At 48.8% G+C, this 16085-nt stretch overlaps 1 protein-coding gene across 3 annotated transcripts in view; it reads left to right on the forward strand.

Annotated features, from left to right (window-relative positions):
- LOC147896263 (Transport protein particle (TRAPP) component) overlaps positions 1–16085 on the forward strand; it is a 63161-nt gene that overhangs the window by 44992 nt on the left and 2084 nt on the right. For all 3 annotated transcript variants that reach the window (XM_087382888.1, XM_087382887.1, XM_087382889.1), the window contains 2 exons: positions 6367–6433; positions 6517–6624. In XM_087382888.1, the coding sequence (XP_087239014.1) occupies positions 6367–6433; positions 6517–6624 (175 nt within the window). The remainder of the gene's footprint in view (positions 1–6366; positions 6434–6516; positions 6625–16085) is intronic.

Genomic DNA, 16085 nt, shown 5'->3' on the forward strand with positions numbered 1-16085 from the left:
TTTGGCGATCTGTTAATAATGTGAACTGCTGTTTGCACGGCTTCTGCCCAAAAGCCATGGGGTAATGCAGCATAAGACAACATACATCGAACCTTCTCCTGAATAGTTCGATTCATCCGCTCACTTGCACCATTTTGAGATGCATTATGAGGGGCTGTGAGTTCCTGTTTGATGCCCTTAGCTTGGCAAAACTGCACAAAAGCATGTGACACATACTCACCCCCATTATCGGATCTGAGGCATTTCAGCCTGCGACCTGTCCGATTCTCAACCTGAGCGACAAACTTCTTGAAAGCATCTAAGGCATCGCCCTTATGCTTCAAGAAATAGACCCACACTTTGCGTGTGGCATCATCAATGAAAGTAATAAAATATTTTGCACCCCCTAGTGATAACTGTGGCATCTCACACAAATCAGTGTGCACTAGGTCAAGTGGTGCTCTATGCTGGGGAGTTCTCCTCTTATGAGGAGTCACTGAATGCTTGCCAAATATGCAATGATCACAAGTAGGCAAATCTGAAAAAGAAAGAGACGGCAGATAACCCAAACGTGACAGTTCTTGCATTCCTTTAACAGACATGTGTCCCAACCGGCTATGCCACAATGAAACCTTTGGCAGCTCGGTTATGGCAACAACATGATTACCCACACTGGAAACATAAAGAGGGTACAAGGTATCACTCTTAAGACCCTCAGCCACTACAACCTGGCCATCAGTAATCACCCATTTGGAATCCCCAAATGTGGTGTGGTAACCACTGTCATCCAACAAGCCAGTGCTAATCAGATTTTTCTTGATTTGCGGCACATGGCGGACACCATCAAGCATGAATATGCGTCCATCAGGAAATACTATCTGTATACTGCCTATCCCTGCAATCTGACATGCATAGTTGTTCCCAAGATGAACAACTCCATGAGTACCTGTGTAGGAAGTAAACCACTCCCTATGAGGAGTAACATGAAAAGAAGCACCTGAATCCAAGAGCCAGGTGTGCATGTCATGGCCATCAATAACCAAAGCATGTGCTATTACAGCAGAAGAGCATAAAACATCATGTATGTCACTGTCACTGTCCTCTGCTGCAACATTCACTGCATCCAAGTCATCTGCCTTGGCCTTGCCTTTGCCTTTGCTTCCATTGCCTGCATCCTTTGTTTCAGCCTTCTTGGCTTTCAGATCCCGTATGAACTTGAAGCACTTAGACTTCACATGTCCCTTCTTGCCACAATAAAAGCATTCAATATCCTTTTTGCCACGAGACTGACTGCGGGATTTGGACTTACTAGCAGATCTCCCCTTCTGCTGAGTCCTGCCTCTATCCTGTACCTGCAAGGCATTTGAAGACTTGCTGCTCGCATTATTCTTCCTGCTCATCTCCTCCATAAGGAGAGAGCTCTCTACATCAGCATAAATAAGAGTGACATTCGAATTTGACAGGGTGGTCTTGAAAGTGTCCCAACTCTCAGGGAGGGTACACAACAAGAAAGAAGCCTTGAACTCCTCATCAAGGTTCAATCCCTGTGCAATCAGCTATGTAAAGATGGCATTGAACTCACTCAAGTGTGAGGTCATAGCTGTACCTTCCTTCATGCGAAGATCAACCAGCTTCTTCAACCAATAAACCTTACTGGCTGAGCTCTTTTGAGCATACAACTCTTCTAGCCTCTGCCATAGGCCATAAGAGGTCTTTTCAGCCTGAACATTGAACACAAGAATGTCAGAAATAGTGAGCATGATAGCTGCCCTTGCGGACAAATCAAGTTTTTCCCAGTCATCAGCTGCCATGTCAGATGGCTTGACACCCTTCACCCTTATGGGCTTAGAAAACTTCTTTAATAGAATGCCCATAATGCATAATTGTGTGCTCCTTCCAGTTTCTTTATGTTCAGAATTGAAGAATCACTTCCCCCTGATGCCATATCAGATAAGGAAAGTATCTGACTCACTGGAAGTAAAAAAGACTGAATAAAAATTCTGATTTCTCAGAAAAAAAAAAACTTGCTCTATCAAGAGCCAGGAGCACTCACAATAGTGCTGTTTTTACTGTCAGGAAAATCTGCAGCAAAACAGTAAATGTCCCTGCAAATACTGTACCTTCTGACACACTGTACCGTGCTCAAAGAGGCATAAACAGTAATTTCAGAATGCTGCAGCTGCTCAACAAGTGCCTTAACAGTGCATAATCAGCTGACAAGACACAAACACTGCTGTAAACACTGCTGTACTGGCTGTACTGATCACTTCTCCCACCTCAGATGAGGTATTGCACTGAGTTAATATGCATAGACCACTTGGCAAACACCCAAAAAAAAATGACACTTCAGCCTGTCACAAAACCTGCAACAGAAAATGGGATAAATCCCAAGCAATCACCCTTCTGCCAAGGGGATAAAATGCATCTGAAGATCTCTGTCGGTGACACAAGTGCTATCAAGCAAAGTCTGGGCAAAAGCCCCTTGATCTGACACCTGAACCAAGTGAAAAACACCTCAACACTGAGGTAGAATGCAATGTGAAAATCTCTCTGACAAAATCAACCAACAGTGTAATGCAAATACTGCCCTGTGTAGAAATGGCATACACAGATCTCAACGTACAAACACTCAATGAGGAACCTTTTGAGCACTGTCAACGATGGACAGTTAGGGACCGAGTAAACTCGATGCGCCCTGGCCAAGCGTGGCTCAACTGAGGTTCTCTGAGTGTTGCACAAGAAATGTGACCTGCAAGAAAATGTCACCTCGACACTGCGAAAATCGAGACAAATGTGTGCTCTCTGGCACCACACTGCCTCAAGGCATACAAAGCATCACCTGCCGGGCAAAAGCCCTATGATCTGCTCACCCGGAAACTGAGATTCAAGCCCAGTAAAAGCATAAAAGTCCTCTGAAAATCAAGGCATTTCCTTCACAAAAAAAAACAGATAACTGTGCAATCAACCACACACTGTGGTTCTCTTTTCCTCAAGCACGAGGTAAATGAAAGTACTTGCTGTACTTTCAAGAAAACACAGTTCTGTGAACTGAAAGATGATCCTGAATCAAGAGCAGAGGGCTCTTTCTCCTTCTTTTCTTCCCACAAAAAAAAACTGCCTGCTGTACTTGATGTACCTTCACAGTGTACGGAATCCCAGAAGAGAGAAGAAAAGAAAATCTTGACGGTCTCCCTGATGCAGCTCCCTGTACCTTCGGGGTGTAGATCCGTACAGATGTACGGCTCCTGTACGGAGTCCGTACAGCAGGTACGGATGTCCGTACCTGAGCGCGCGCTGCGCGCTCTGGTTCCGCGCAGCCTGGTGCTGTGCACAGGCTGCCCCTGCGCAGGCTAGCAGCTAGCAGCTGCTATACAAAAAAAAACGCCCAGCTCTATGCCCGCGCCCGCGCCAGATCCGTGCCCTGCTCGATGCCCGTGCCTGCGCCCGCGCCGCTGCTCAATGCCCGTTGCTGCCTGCAGCCCTGCGACGCCCGTCCGTACGGATGTACGGACGACGTACGTCCGTACGGCGTTGCTGTTCGTACGGATGTACGGACAACGTACGTTCGTACGGCTGCTGCTTGCTGGCTAGGTAGAGGTCGAAAAGGGGTTGGTAGGCAGAGGTAGTAGGGAAAGATGGCTCTGATACCAGTTGAAGGGCCAGAAGGGGGAAGAAGAGCAAGAGGGAGAGAGTGTGAGAGTGGGAGAGACTCCAAGTGTGCGGGTGTGAAGTGATGAGCCACACCACAAACTCATTAGTTTTATTAGGATTAGGTTTTGCCCTATGACTGTCTTAAGACAGTCATAGGTGTCCTATCTTTAATAAAGGGGTGGCAATGTGCCTTTACCCCAACATCCTTTGGGGTCCTAACCACTCCTCCATCATGAGGAACATTTGGTCCCTCATTATAAGATCAAAGAGCACAAATTTTCGCTTCCCTCTTGTGGAAGCAAAGTTGAAACCCAAGAAAGGACGAGGGGGGAAACCATTTGCTCCAATGGAAGCTCCTTTCCAGGGCTGAAGGATGAAGACCATCATCTTAAGGCAAGACGGTAATCATCCGGTATGACGAGGTATTTCAAGGGTCCAAGTCTCCTGAAATCGCTTGGTAAGAGCTGTTCTAGATGAGGCTTCTTACTTGGAAGCTAGGAGAACGGATCATCTACCCCCATTGGCTCTAAGGGCAGTGCATCTTGTGCGGACTGAGACTGGGAGGAAGATGCTGAAGCTAAACCCGTGCCTACTGGCCTAGGTATCGAGGGGGGGTTGGGACTCCAAGGGGAGGGGGGCGGGGAAAGGGATCAGGGGAGCCCATTGCAGTGGGGTGAGGAGGGGCTGAGTTGAGGCAAGTGGATGGTGGGTGGTGAGTGTGATTTTAGAGGACGCGACGGAACGTGGTGAGGGAGGGGGGCGGGGGGAGATCTGGGGGAGGTGCAGGAGGGAAGGGGGACGGATGGGAGGGACGGGGGGTAGGGAGAGCCCGGACGGGCTGTCCCGAGTCCTGCCTCTGTGCATTCACCTGAGTTCTATGGGTCATTGACTTGGGCAGGTTTGTAGGAAGGCCAAAGAAGAGGCTGCCCTGCCCTCGAGAGTTTGGGGACCTCCTTGGGGGCTCCACTTGTCTGCTTTCCCTGAGACGGGGACCTTGATACCATACCTACCTCTACCTGCTATTGTTGGGCTCTCTGTCTGCGGCTCTTCGCGGCTCTCTTGCCAGGCCTTTTTCTTTCCAGCCCTTAGGAAGGCTCCACCCAAGGGGTCTAGGACTCCTGTTGCATCCTAGATGGGCATTGAGCTTGTTCTCCCGCCCTAGGACAAGCGCGCGCCAAGTGGTCGATCTGTCTGTAACAAAGACACTGACCTGGAAGGCCAGAACCTCCACCCTCTGCCGGCGGAGCTCTCCCGTCTAGTATGTCGAGGAAGATCTCTTCCGGCAGAGTTTTTGTATACCCAACAATCACCTTGAGACCAAGGACCCCATCATTTGCTACCACCAATGCTGCTGTGGTCGGTGGGGACACCGTACCAGGAGGTATGCAGGCAGTTTCAGACCAGCTATGGGCTGGCCAGGGGCAGTCTATGTGCCACGTGGCAGCTCTCTTGGAGTGCCTATGTCAGGCCATTGTGGTGGGCCCATGTGGCCACCTTTGGGGCAGCATACCCGGAGTATTCCAGCCCCCCAGGAGCCTATTTGTAGGCAGAGGTGGGCTGACCTGCTGGTCGGCCACCTAGTGGGCTCTGTAGGGCAAGGGGTCAGCCCCTATTTGGCTGCGGGGCAGCCCTTTATAGGGCAGGAGGCTGAGGCGGCCTAGTCCTCCTGTTTATGGCAGGGGGGGTGCCCCTTTACAGGGCTGTGTGCCAGATCCCATGTCTAGTAGGGGTCAGCCCACTTAGGGTAGGGCTCGGCTCACATGACCAGCCGGTTTTGGGGGGGTGGGGGGCGGCTGCCCATTTATAGGCCCCCCTTCCCTCACTTGTATCATCTCAGTGTGGAGCAGTTGTGCCTATATGAGCAGAGGTTTTCCCCAGCATTGTGGGGTTCGGTCCTGAGATCCCTTGCAGTCTCTCGTCTTTTTCTCTCCTTTCCGGTTCAGCTTGTGAGTGGTTTTCTCTCTCTCTTCTCTCTCTCTCTCGCTTGCTCGCTCTCCATTTCTGTCCAGTTCCGCTGCACTTCTCACTAAACTCGCTTGAATCCAATCACTAACCCGACTCCTCATAGACGTGAGCCCAACAATCCGACCCACCACTAAGGTGCATAAGAGCAGATGTTTCATCAGCTGCAACACGTCGCACAAAGTTGAGATGAAAAGTTGGGTGTATATGATGGCACACAAGTGAAATGCATTGTACTATCTTCATTTTGGGAGAATCAAACAAGCAAGAGAATCAAGTCCTCAGGGTAGACTCTCAGGGTAGACTGAGGTGGAGACTACAAATCCCAAGCCTTTATTGATTTTTGTAGGAAATGTGGGATAAGGAGACAACACACAGTAGCACATACCACAGCAAAAAGTGGGTAGCCGAGAGGAGGAACATCAGAATCTTGGAATGCACGAGAGACGAGAATGTGCCAGAAATGTTTTGGGCTGAAGCTTTTAATACCTGTTAAAGCCTCCTTACATGTCATTTCACTGACTATACATGTACTGATGCATTTATCGGCTCATACGGCAAGTAGGAATGCTGTAATATGTTTTCTGAATGATCGATGTCAAACCTTATAGCTTGTAGGTGTGTGGATATTGCTATTGAATTGAATGCCACATGCTTTTAGTCCGATGTCATAATTGGGAACAAACCAATATCTGTCTGCTAGGAAAGATACAGGGGATTTTCCATATTTTAATTTTTTGTGAATCCGTGCGAAATTCTTTGGCTTGCTTACAGATTTATTTCAGTGCCAAAGGACATGGGAGGCTTCAACTGTGGTGCTTTTGTGGCAGGAATAGTGAAGGTAAACATATATTCTCTCCCTTCTTTTGTTTTGTGAAGCTTTGTCTTTAGTGCTTCCTGCATAGCAACTTGCTTTGTATGCAGGGCGTTCTTGATGGCTCGGGTTTTCCAGCAAGGGTAACAGCACATTTTGTTCCAGTTGAAGGACAACCACGCCCTCGAACGACCATCTTAATAAAATTTGCAAAAGAGGTCAGTCCTATCTTTGATATCTCGGACTCAGTTTTACATGCTAGCATTCTCAAATTGCAGTCTGAATGAGAATGTGAGCTGGGAAGGGTAGATGTTAATATGTGGAAGGGATGAATTTGGTCTCTTGTGTCCTTTTTTGATAATTGAGGTCAAAGAGAGTTTGCCAAGCATACACAGCCACAATGACCTAGCCAACTAGTCTAATGATTTTGCATGCTTTATTTATAGCCAGATCAAAGTGATGCTGAACAATACGTAAATGGATTTATTCATTTTCAAATAGGTAGGGCCCCATTCTCTGTCACATGCACTCCTATGTCAGGTGCATGGTGACACACTGGCTGGCCAGGCTCAGGCCACCAGAAAATGTAAGACAGCAGCCAAACAAGGGCAGATCACAGGCGGCCAACCTCCGTCTGGAGGAGGGGAGAGTGGGAGCATTTGGAGTCCGTTCGGAGGCCGTTCAAGGCCATTCCATTGGACCAGATCTGGTCGGACCAGGGCAGTCAAACAACCAGCCAGGTCGGCCTGACCTGGTCGGTCAACTGGTTGACATAGTCAGCCATTGCAAAAGGGCTCTTTGCCTCCCATTTCAAACAGAGAGTTTGGGGCCAGTTCTTCAATTCTCCCAGCCTACAGCTGCACAGCAGTAGGGGTTCATGGATAGCAGCACGGTGCAGCAGATCCCGCATTTTCCAGGCACGTAGTGCAACAGGAGGCTTCCACAGCAGTTATTGGAGTTCCCATTGCAATTGCATTTATCGTGATTTTCTGAAGGGTATCCATTTTGTACGCCATTCTGGCAAGCATGTGCAGATTTTTAGTTAGGGCATCTATGCCAGCATCATAAATAAAGCAATGTACAATAGTTAGGAAGATCGCTTGTCTTTTATGCTTGAGTTCTCCTTCATTCATCTATTTCCGCACAGCTAGTTCCCACATGTTACATTGGTATCGGAGCAGCATGGTTCCTTCTGATCTGAAATAGGTTGGAGGGAGTCTTGGCAGCAAATCATAGTAATGGGGACGCAACATGCGAAGGAGGGAGCATGGTGGGGATATTCTCCAATTTTGTATTTTGACCCTACCCCGGGCCAGTGGTAGTACCATACTCCATTAGCCTCTCCCTCCCCTCTCTTCCTTCATCGCGCATTGTGGCAAAGTAAGGGGGAATTCTTTTTTCTCCAGCAGTCAGTGTCACCACAATTGATGGGTCTACCAATCTTCAATCATGGACCCATGAAGCATGGCAGCTCTCAGGCGAGCGTTCAGGGAGCAGAATCATCTCCTTGATCACAATCGGCTCCTTTCTGAGCAGCTCCAGCTCTTGTACTAGCAGGAAAAGAAGACAAAGGAGGATGTAACAACATTGGACCATTTCTAGCTTTCGTTGGAACATGAACGCCTTGAGGCAGCCGCGCATCAGGCCAGACATCATGCCGACTTGGTAGAATTGGGGGTCCAACGTAGGCGACACTGAGAGGAGATGCTTTTACATCAGCAGTTTCTCACGGCCTGCTTACAGTTCCTCCCCCCCTCAGTAGCTATCCGTGTGAGTCCATCATCCGCTTAGGGGTCTTCCACCCTAGAGCACAGTGTAGTGGACTATCCTCTTGAAGTACCCATAGACAGTTCTTCATCTGCAGGTAGTCCTTGATCAGCTCATGAGTCTTCCATCTCAGAGCACAGTTCAGTGAACTATTCTGCAACAGTTCACATTCGGCTTCTCTTGGATTTACAAATCCAGTTCCTCAGGGTCTTCCACCGATGAGGTTATTTCAGCTATTTCCACAATGAGCTCTCAGGGGTCTTCCATCCTCAGGGCCATCTCAACTCACGCCCAGATGATGAGCGTCTCGGGTCTGCCACCCATGGGGATCATCAAGTTTATGCATCTTATTCTCTTGGGGTTCCGCTCGAGGGGATCATTCAGTGAGTTCAATCAAGTCGGATGGGTCTTCCACTCGTCTTGTAGCTTCATCATGTTCAATTTGTTCCTCTAGGTCTTCCACCCAAGGAGGTCAGTCAGCTGGATGAGCTTTATGAGGGGAGCATACAGTTTTCACAGTCACTTATGATGGGTCTTCCATCCTGGGAGACATTTTAGGCCCATCGGCAACTGCAGTACGTGAGCCTCTTGGGTCTACCACCCGAGGGGGTTGTCAAGTTCCACAGTTGGGCTTCCTCCCACGGGGACACCCTTGTTGCAGCAACTAGTGGTCATAGGTCTTTCACCCATCAAGCCTCTCCATCAGCTACATTAAGTTCCTCTGGGTCTTCCACTCATGGAGCTCAATTGGCTACCTTAGTTTCAGTCGGCATGACTCACATTTCACCTTTTCATTAGGAGTTCTCATGACTAGTGGGGCTGCATTTCTAGTCCCATTGGCCTTGAAGCTCAGCAAGAGGGGCCGTCTCAAGAGTCTGCCAGACCAATTTTAGACAAGACTCAAGTACAGCTCTTATATAAGAGCACACACACACACATATGAACACTTATGCATATGGACAACTCCCAATGTGACACGTGGCATTCATAGGACACACTAGACTAGAACTCACATTAGAACACACTAGAACACACCAAACTGACTCAACTTGGCTTCATTTTCTAACACGAGACTCCTTGGCTGATATACAGTTTCGTGAATTGTTAGAATCCTTCTTCCTTGTATTTTGGAAATCTGTAATACGCTTTGCGTAAGCAATAGCGCTAGCAGTGGTGGTGATATTTGCTTTTAGGACATCGATGCATAATGAGGGATTGAGGCTTGAGATGAAAGAATGGAGGCGATCATCATCATTCAAACCATCTATCTCCAACACCAATGTGGTGAACTGGGTGATGTAGGAAGAAAGCGAGTCAGTTTGCTCCAATTGTCGAAGTTTTGAGCGTGCTTGGAAGTCTGCATTGGTAGGTATAAACTGTTTACGGAGCACGTGTTCAAACGTTCCAAAGTTAGAATAATTTTATTGTCCTTTAAGCGTCGTTGTCATCAAAGAAATGCTATATGCTTGAGGAGGGAGGCAACCAATGCAATCTTCTTGCCTTTAGTGAGGTCGATAGTGTCAAATACATGCGTATTTTGATGAGCCATTGGTTAGCTGTTTGGCGATTCCGTTGACCAACGTAGGCTTCCGGTAATTTTATGTCAAGTCTTTTTGTTTTTGAAGCTTGAAGAAAAGGTTAGGAGGCACGAAGCTCGATGTTTTTTACCTCTGGTGGAATCGGGTCCACATAGTCGTTGGGTAGCGCCAAATCATCCTATGTGTGTGAGCTATTGTGAGAATCCTGAAGTTGCTGGACTTTCTAGACCAGGTTTGAAATGCTGTCCTGAAGTTGGCAAATCTGGAGTTGAAGTAGTGCTTCACGATGTAGAGTCGCTTCAAGGGATTTGTTAGGATTCAGTTTGCTACAGGTGATGCCAAAAGTGGGTGTTATTGCTCTTGAGAGGATAGGGGTTGGCTGCAGAGTCAACGGATCCGGAAGAGGGCATGGACTGCAGGGGGATATCCGGGAGAGGGAGAGCCTTCATAATGGAAATACTGTCTTGGGGAAGGAGAACTCTGCTTGCGAGAATATCTGGGAGCTGAAGATGGTAGAGAGTACCCTGGAGATGCTGAAGCTGAGGGGTAAAAGTCTCTCCAACAGTGGACAGCGAAGTTGTGGGGAATATCGAGTTTTGGGTATCGGCGTGTCTCGTGAAACACAACCTAGACTGTGCTGAAGTAGTGAAGGTGAGTGCCTCACGCAATAGGTATAGAATGTGGTCCAAGTCTATAGGTGGGCACGTGACACAAAAGACCCACGATGTAAAGGCCCCGAAATGGGCTGGTTGTGCAATCTGAACTCAATATTGGGTGATGGGGGATGCCCGAGGTGTTGTGAAGGGTAGGGACATTACCAGGGGTTTTCATGATTTAAGGAAGGGGATTTCATTTGCTGTAATTTGATAATGGGCAGCAAATATAAATATGAAAGTGTCCTTAGATAAGATGGAAAGAATCCACCTGGCATAGGGAAGATCTGCCAATTGGTTGCTTTGCAGGGCTTGAAAATCTATGTCTGGAGGTCCACCAAATGTCTCTGAAAGTCCACTTTGAATTACGAACCAGAAGGGTGCTGCTGATGAGACAATTGAAAGCGTTTGACACGGCAATTGAAGTCTGAAACTGTCCAAGTCTACAACCTCAGCGATCAAACAAGGACACGGCAACCTTTGGAGGGCAGAGAGCGTTGATCAGGAGAGAGAATCGAGGCAGATGATGTGCTGGCAGATGGCGAATTTCAGGAGAGGGGGATTGGCGTTGAATCTGAGAGCAGGGCCTGGCCTGTCTGGTTGTGATTGGAAGGCAGCACGAAGATTGCTGTTCATGGGCAGATAGGCCAGAATTGGGCGCTGTCAGAGGCTATGCAAGGTGCTGGAAACCAGCGTAAATCTTGAGCAAAGAGGCAAAAAACAGGTGCTAGAAACTGGCGCAGCAACCAGGGCTCTTTGTGGGCAATATCATGCGCTGAATCAGGCAGAGACGGAGGCTATGGCTGCAAGTCGGCACCCGTGGGCAGGGAAAACGAATTCCATACGGCTGGATTGAAGCAGAGCAAAAAAACGTGAAATCGCGATTTGAGTTAGCCTTTGATAGAGGTAGATGGTTGCCAAAACTTAAAGGCTGGGTTACTTGAACCCTAGGTAACCTAGGGGTAGGCCAAGGATAAGAGGCTGGGTGTCCCTTTTTAGGCCCCCTAGGCACTTTTTTTTATAAGAGGGTGCTTGGTACCAAGGGGTATGACCCTTGGAATAGGTGTGCCTTTTCATGAAGCGGTATATCCCTTAGAAGAAGGGTGTCCCCATATGAAAGGTGTATCTTTTTACAAAGGGATGTGTCCCTTGCGTGAGTCAAAGCTCGCCATCGACAAGGTGCGTCCATAGGCAGCGGAAATGAACGGAAGAGAGAGAGAGAGAGAGAGAGAGAAAGAAAGAAAGTTTATTAAAGTCTTCGGAAGACTGATGGGTCTATGAGACTGTGAAAAACCTAATACAATGAGCTGTGGTATTGGAGCTACTAAACGAGCATCCACACCAATGCAGAATGCAAAAAAAAGCAAAATGGCACTACTAAATCCTAAGTACAACATAGTCATATCCCGACTATATATATCAAACTCAGCATCATCGTCGGCATCATCATCATCATCGTCAGCAGTAGGAGATATCAGGATGGATGAGGCTATGGAAGTGGAGGCATGAGGTCAGCAATAGAACGCTGTCGCCCCCTCAAGGGTGCAGTCCTGGTATGTCTCTTGGTCGTAGCTCTGTGTCTAATCAAGGCCACTGTGACCCCCGTCGGTCGGGCTCCGACCCTAAACAAGGAGGGGATGTCTCCAAGTATGATTTGTGAGTCAACCCTCTGTCTGAGCTGTCGGGTCACAGGCTCCCGGTCACGGTCATGTCGAGGTCTCGTCTCGTGGGGTTCTATGTGCTCTGGCTGAAAGAACTCCGTGATAGAGCTCTGAGAGGTATCAGTTGAGGGAGAAGTCTGCTCCTGTCTCCGTGCTCGGAGTATCCTATCACGGTGTCTAAGCATCTCATGAATGAAACCAGCCAAACATCGTTGGTCTGGGTAGAATAGGACACGGGCCAACATCCCATAACTATCTCTGAAGAGGCAGTAGAAATGCCCTCTGATCTCATAGTAAACAGGACACTTGAAGATGAAATGCTCCTTTGTCTCCACCTCTTGCATGTCACACAGTGTGCATATGCGGCGCCTCTCCTTGGGTAACCGCTCTGCTTGGCCGTTCTTGATACGAAGTCTCTGTGAAGAGACCCGGAACTGCCCAAGAGTTATCCTCAGCGAGTGGGGTAGGTGAATCTGTGTGTACCCTAGTGGATCAATGAAACCCTCTGCTGTGATATGTAAGAGGTGATCTCTGTAGAAGCCCAGCTTCACTGGAAGATCATTCGGGCCCAACCAAGTCCGGAATGTGTGTAGCTGTAGTAGATCCTCACGGATAACCTGGTTGACCTCGTGTGATAGGAGGGGAGAGAAAGGAGCATCCATGTTGTATTGGAAAGGAGGTACTCTGTCCATGTGAAGCCCTAGTCCTGCAAACCATCTCTCTATGCGTGCATACCAACACCTCTGATCTCCCCCTGCTGCAAGTGCCATAGAAGAGGACAATGCTAGCCATGGTATTCTGCTACGTCCGGATGTGTAATCTAGCTATGTAATGACTCGGTAGAGATATGTAATGACCTGAAATGCAGCATCTAGCTGTAATGGGGGTGACCCAAACTCCGCCCGAATGATCTGGTGGGGGACGGATGGCTTACCACGGATCATCCGTGATAACATGAGAATCTGTAGCGGCTCCACCCTGGCCCACTCTGTATCCGACAAATCTGGGCCCCAGTATGGGCTGCCATACATCCATGCTGGGCGGACCAAGGAGTCAAAAAGCAACCCTTTGGTCCGTAGATCTTGAAAGTGAGAGCGAAAGCATTGTCTCTCTAGTCTAGCCAATGAAGCATATCCTCTGCTCAGGTGCGCCTGCATCGCGGGTCTCCTGGTGAAGATGGGCCTGCAAAAACGACTCCCAGATAAGTGTATGATGAAACGACCTCAGCAGAGGACCCATCAAATGTGAAATGTTTATCGCGCATGACGACTCGAGATGTATTGAAGATCATAACCTTGGTTTTACCCAAGTTGACCTTCAAATCATGAGACTCACAAAAGGATTGTGGTGCGTCAAGGTGTCTCTGGAGCCCCTTTGCTGAGGAAGACAAGAGAGCCATGTCATCTGCGTAAAGTAATATCTGGATCAGCGTGCCCACGAGAGAGCAGCCTACCCCACCTTGTGCCTACATCACTGTCTTGAGCTCGTCAATATAGAGGCCAAACAAGGTAGGTGATAATGGGCACCCTTGTTTGACCCCGATAGTGCTCATGATCTCGTCTGTCCATCCAGATCCTGTTCGGTTTCCTGAAACTCGCTCATAAAGTGCCATGATGGTCCAAATAATCTCCTGGTCGTAACCTAGATCCTGTAGGCGTCGTATGAGGCGGGCTCTCGGAACGGTGTCAAATGCCTTGCGGAAGTTCACAAAGCAATAGTAAACCCTCTGCTTCCGTGCCCTCGCCTCCTCAATGATACATCTGAGCACGAGAATGTGGTCCATGGTCCCATGATCCCGCTTGAAACCGGCTTGTCTTGTTGCTCTGAGTCCTCGACACTCCGCAAATCTGCTGACCTCAGAATCAAGTACTGATGCATAAATTTTGGACATGACATCTCCAATCATAATGGTCCTGTAGTTCTCCGGGTTCATGGGGTCCCCTGTCTTGTGGATGGGTGAGATAGTGTTGATGGTCCAGGTGTGTGGGAACCCCAGGCAAACGGCTTCATTAAATAGCTTGGCTAAGATCGGGGCTAGGAGGTTAATCTTATATGTAATGAACTAAGTGCATAGTCCCTCATGATCCTTCGCTCGGCAATTATGAAGTTTCATTACGGCATCCTTTACCCCCCCCTAGTGAAGAGGGTGCAGGATGTGGGACGTGGTATATGTGATAGGTTAGGGGCTGGCTGATTTGGGATATCATAGAGCATGCATGCATAATCAGACCACACCTGAGTGTCAGTGAGTGGTGGGGGGGACCGTCCCTCTAGAAATCTTTGCGAGAAGTCCTTAGAGTTCTTACTAAACAGAATGTTCAGAAGCCCCTCCTCGTTCCGACGCACGAAGTCAAGTTTCTTCTTGCGTACCAGACGACAGTACTCGCGTAGCGTCTCTGGTTCGCTCGGAAGGCTGTTTTTTGTTTCGAATCTGAGCTGACGGCGTAAAGCCTTACACTCATCATCGTACCAGCTATTACATGGTACGGTCCAGGAGGTGGTCGGCTAGTGGAGCGGGTGGTGTGGGGAAAGGTGTGAAGAGCAGCCTCGTGTAGTGAGCGAGTGACTAGGGCAGCACGGTCCTCTAGTAAGGGTATAAAGTCAATGTATGCAAGAAGTATGTACAGACGGCCAGAGTAAGTAGGTGAGTGATCGCGATCAAAGCGTATATCATGGTAAGTGGAGTAAGAGCTCAAGGGGGTAGAAAGTGCTATGCGGCGGGGGGTAGAAATGCTAAAGAAAAGATAGGTATGATTAGCCTCTGGAGCGAGAGGTGCTATGGTAAAGTCAGTGATGTGAGATGTGAAGGCAAGGGATCCCATGATGTAGTCCACAACACTGAAGCCTCCCCCATGTGGAAAGCAAGTGAAGCCACATGATGCGGGCCATCTGTCAAGACCATTATAGATAATGAGATCATGCATCCTGCCGAGGTTTAATAGGGCCTGCCCATAGGATGTGAGCGGTCCTCGTCTGTCAGTTGAAACTCGTAGCATACCTGCCTCCTCAAGGTCAATGTCTAGCAGTAGAGTGGAATCATCCCTGAAGTCGAGGAGTGGTGCCTGACGAGTGCCTGTTCTCGTGTTGAAGTCCCCAACTAGGAGGACTTTCCTACGGCTAGAGAAGTCAATGATGGACTGATAAAGAGCAGCAAATGGGGATGTCTCATCCTCCTCTCGAACATTTCTAACAAAGCAGAAGGTCTCGGGGAGAAGTAGCAAACTGCAATAAACAAATCCCGGCCATGTGTTGGATCCGAATCCAGAGAAACTTGGAGCGTGGATCTCTCTGCTCCACTGAGATGGTCCCCAAAAGTGTGGATCTGTAAAGGATTGTGACTCCTCTTGATCCTCGGATCCCTCTTGTATCCCTCGTCTCATCTCTGTATGCAGACTCCCATGTATGCCCGCTGACTGTTGGTAGTGGGCGCTGTGGACTCTGATGTGTCTCTGTGTAAAAGACTATATCGTGACCTGTATAGGATTCCGAGAAGTTCCCTGGTTCTGACCATAAGGTACCATTACAGTTCCAGATGGTACAGGATAGTCTCGGATGTCTGGGTCTCATAGACCCTGCCTCTCTATGCGGGAGCAGAGATGGGTGCCCGATGGGGGCCTGTAAGTAGTCGTCCATCTCGTACTACTACCCACTTTCCCTCTTGCGGGCCTGATCCCGCTGCTGCAACAGGAAACGCCTCTCCTCAACCTGTATTGGAGTGAGGTCCTCGTCCATGGAGATCGTTAGCTGGACTCGTAAGGCTGACCTACGACGTAAAGCTGAAAGTTGTGCCTGGGCGTCATGGAACCGCATGATAAGGGGCTACTCTCGATTGGGGTCCCTCCCAACCCGCCATGCTCTCTCAATTCTGTGCTCAGTCGCCTCTAGGGTAGTGGTCACGAAGGCCTGTGCATCTGCCATCGGGGGAGCCTCAGTGCGGGGAATCCCACGTACTCTGATGTTGAGAGCCTTACTGGCTCTCTGCTGCTGCTCTAGGAGGGTAGCCGAAACGGTTACCCTTGCAGGTTCCCGTTTGGCTACGTCGACCCATCTGGACGTCTCC

Source organism: Dipteris shenzhenensis, chromosome 12, assembly GCF_047967505.1.
Source record: "Dipteris shenzhenensis isolate YYH24624 ecotype China chromosome 12, Dip_SZ_1.0, whole genome shotgun sequence".
Classification (NCBI taxonomy): Eukaryota; Viridiplantae; Streptophyta; class Polypodiopsida; order Gleicheniales; family Dipteridaceae; genus Dipteris; species Dipteris shenzhenensis.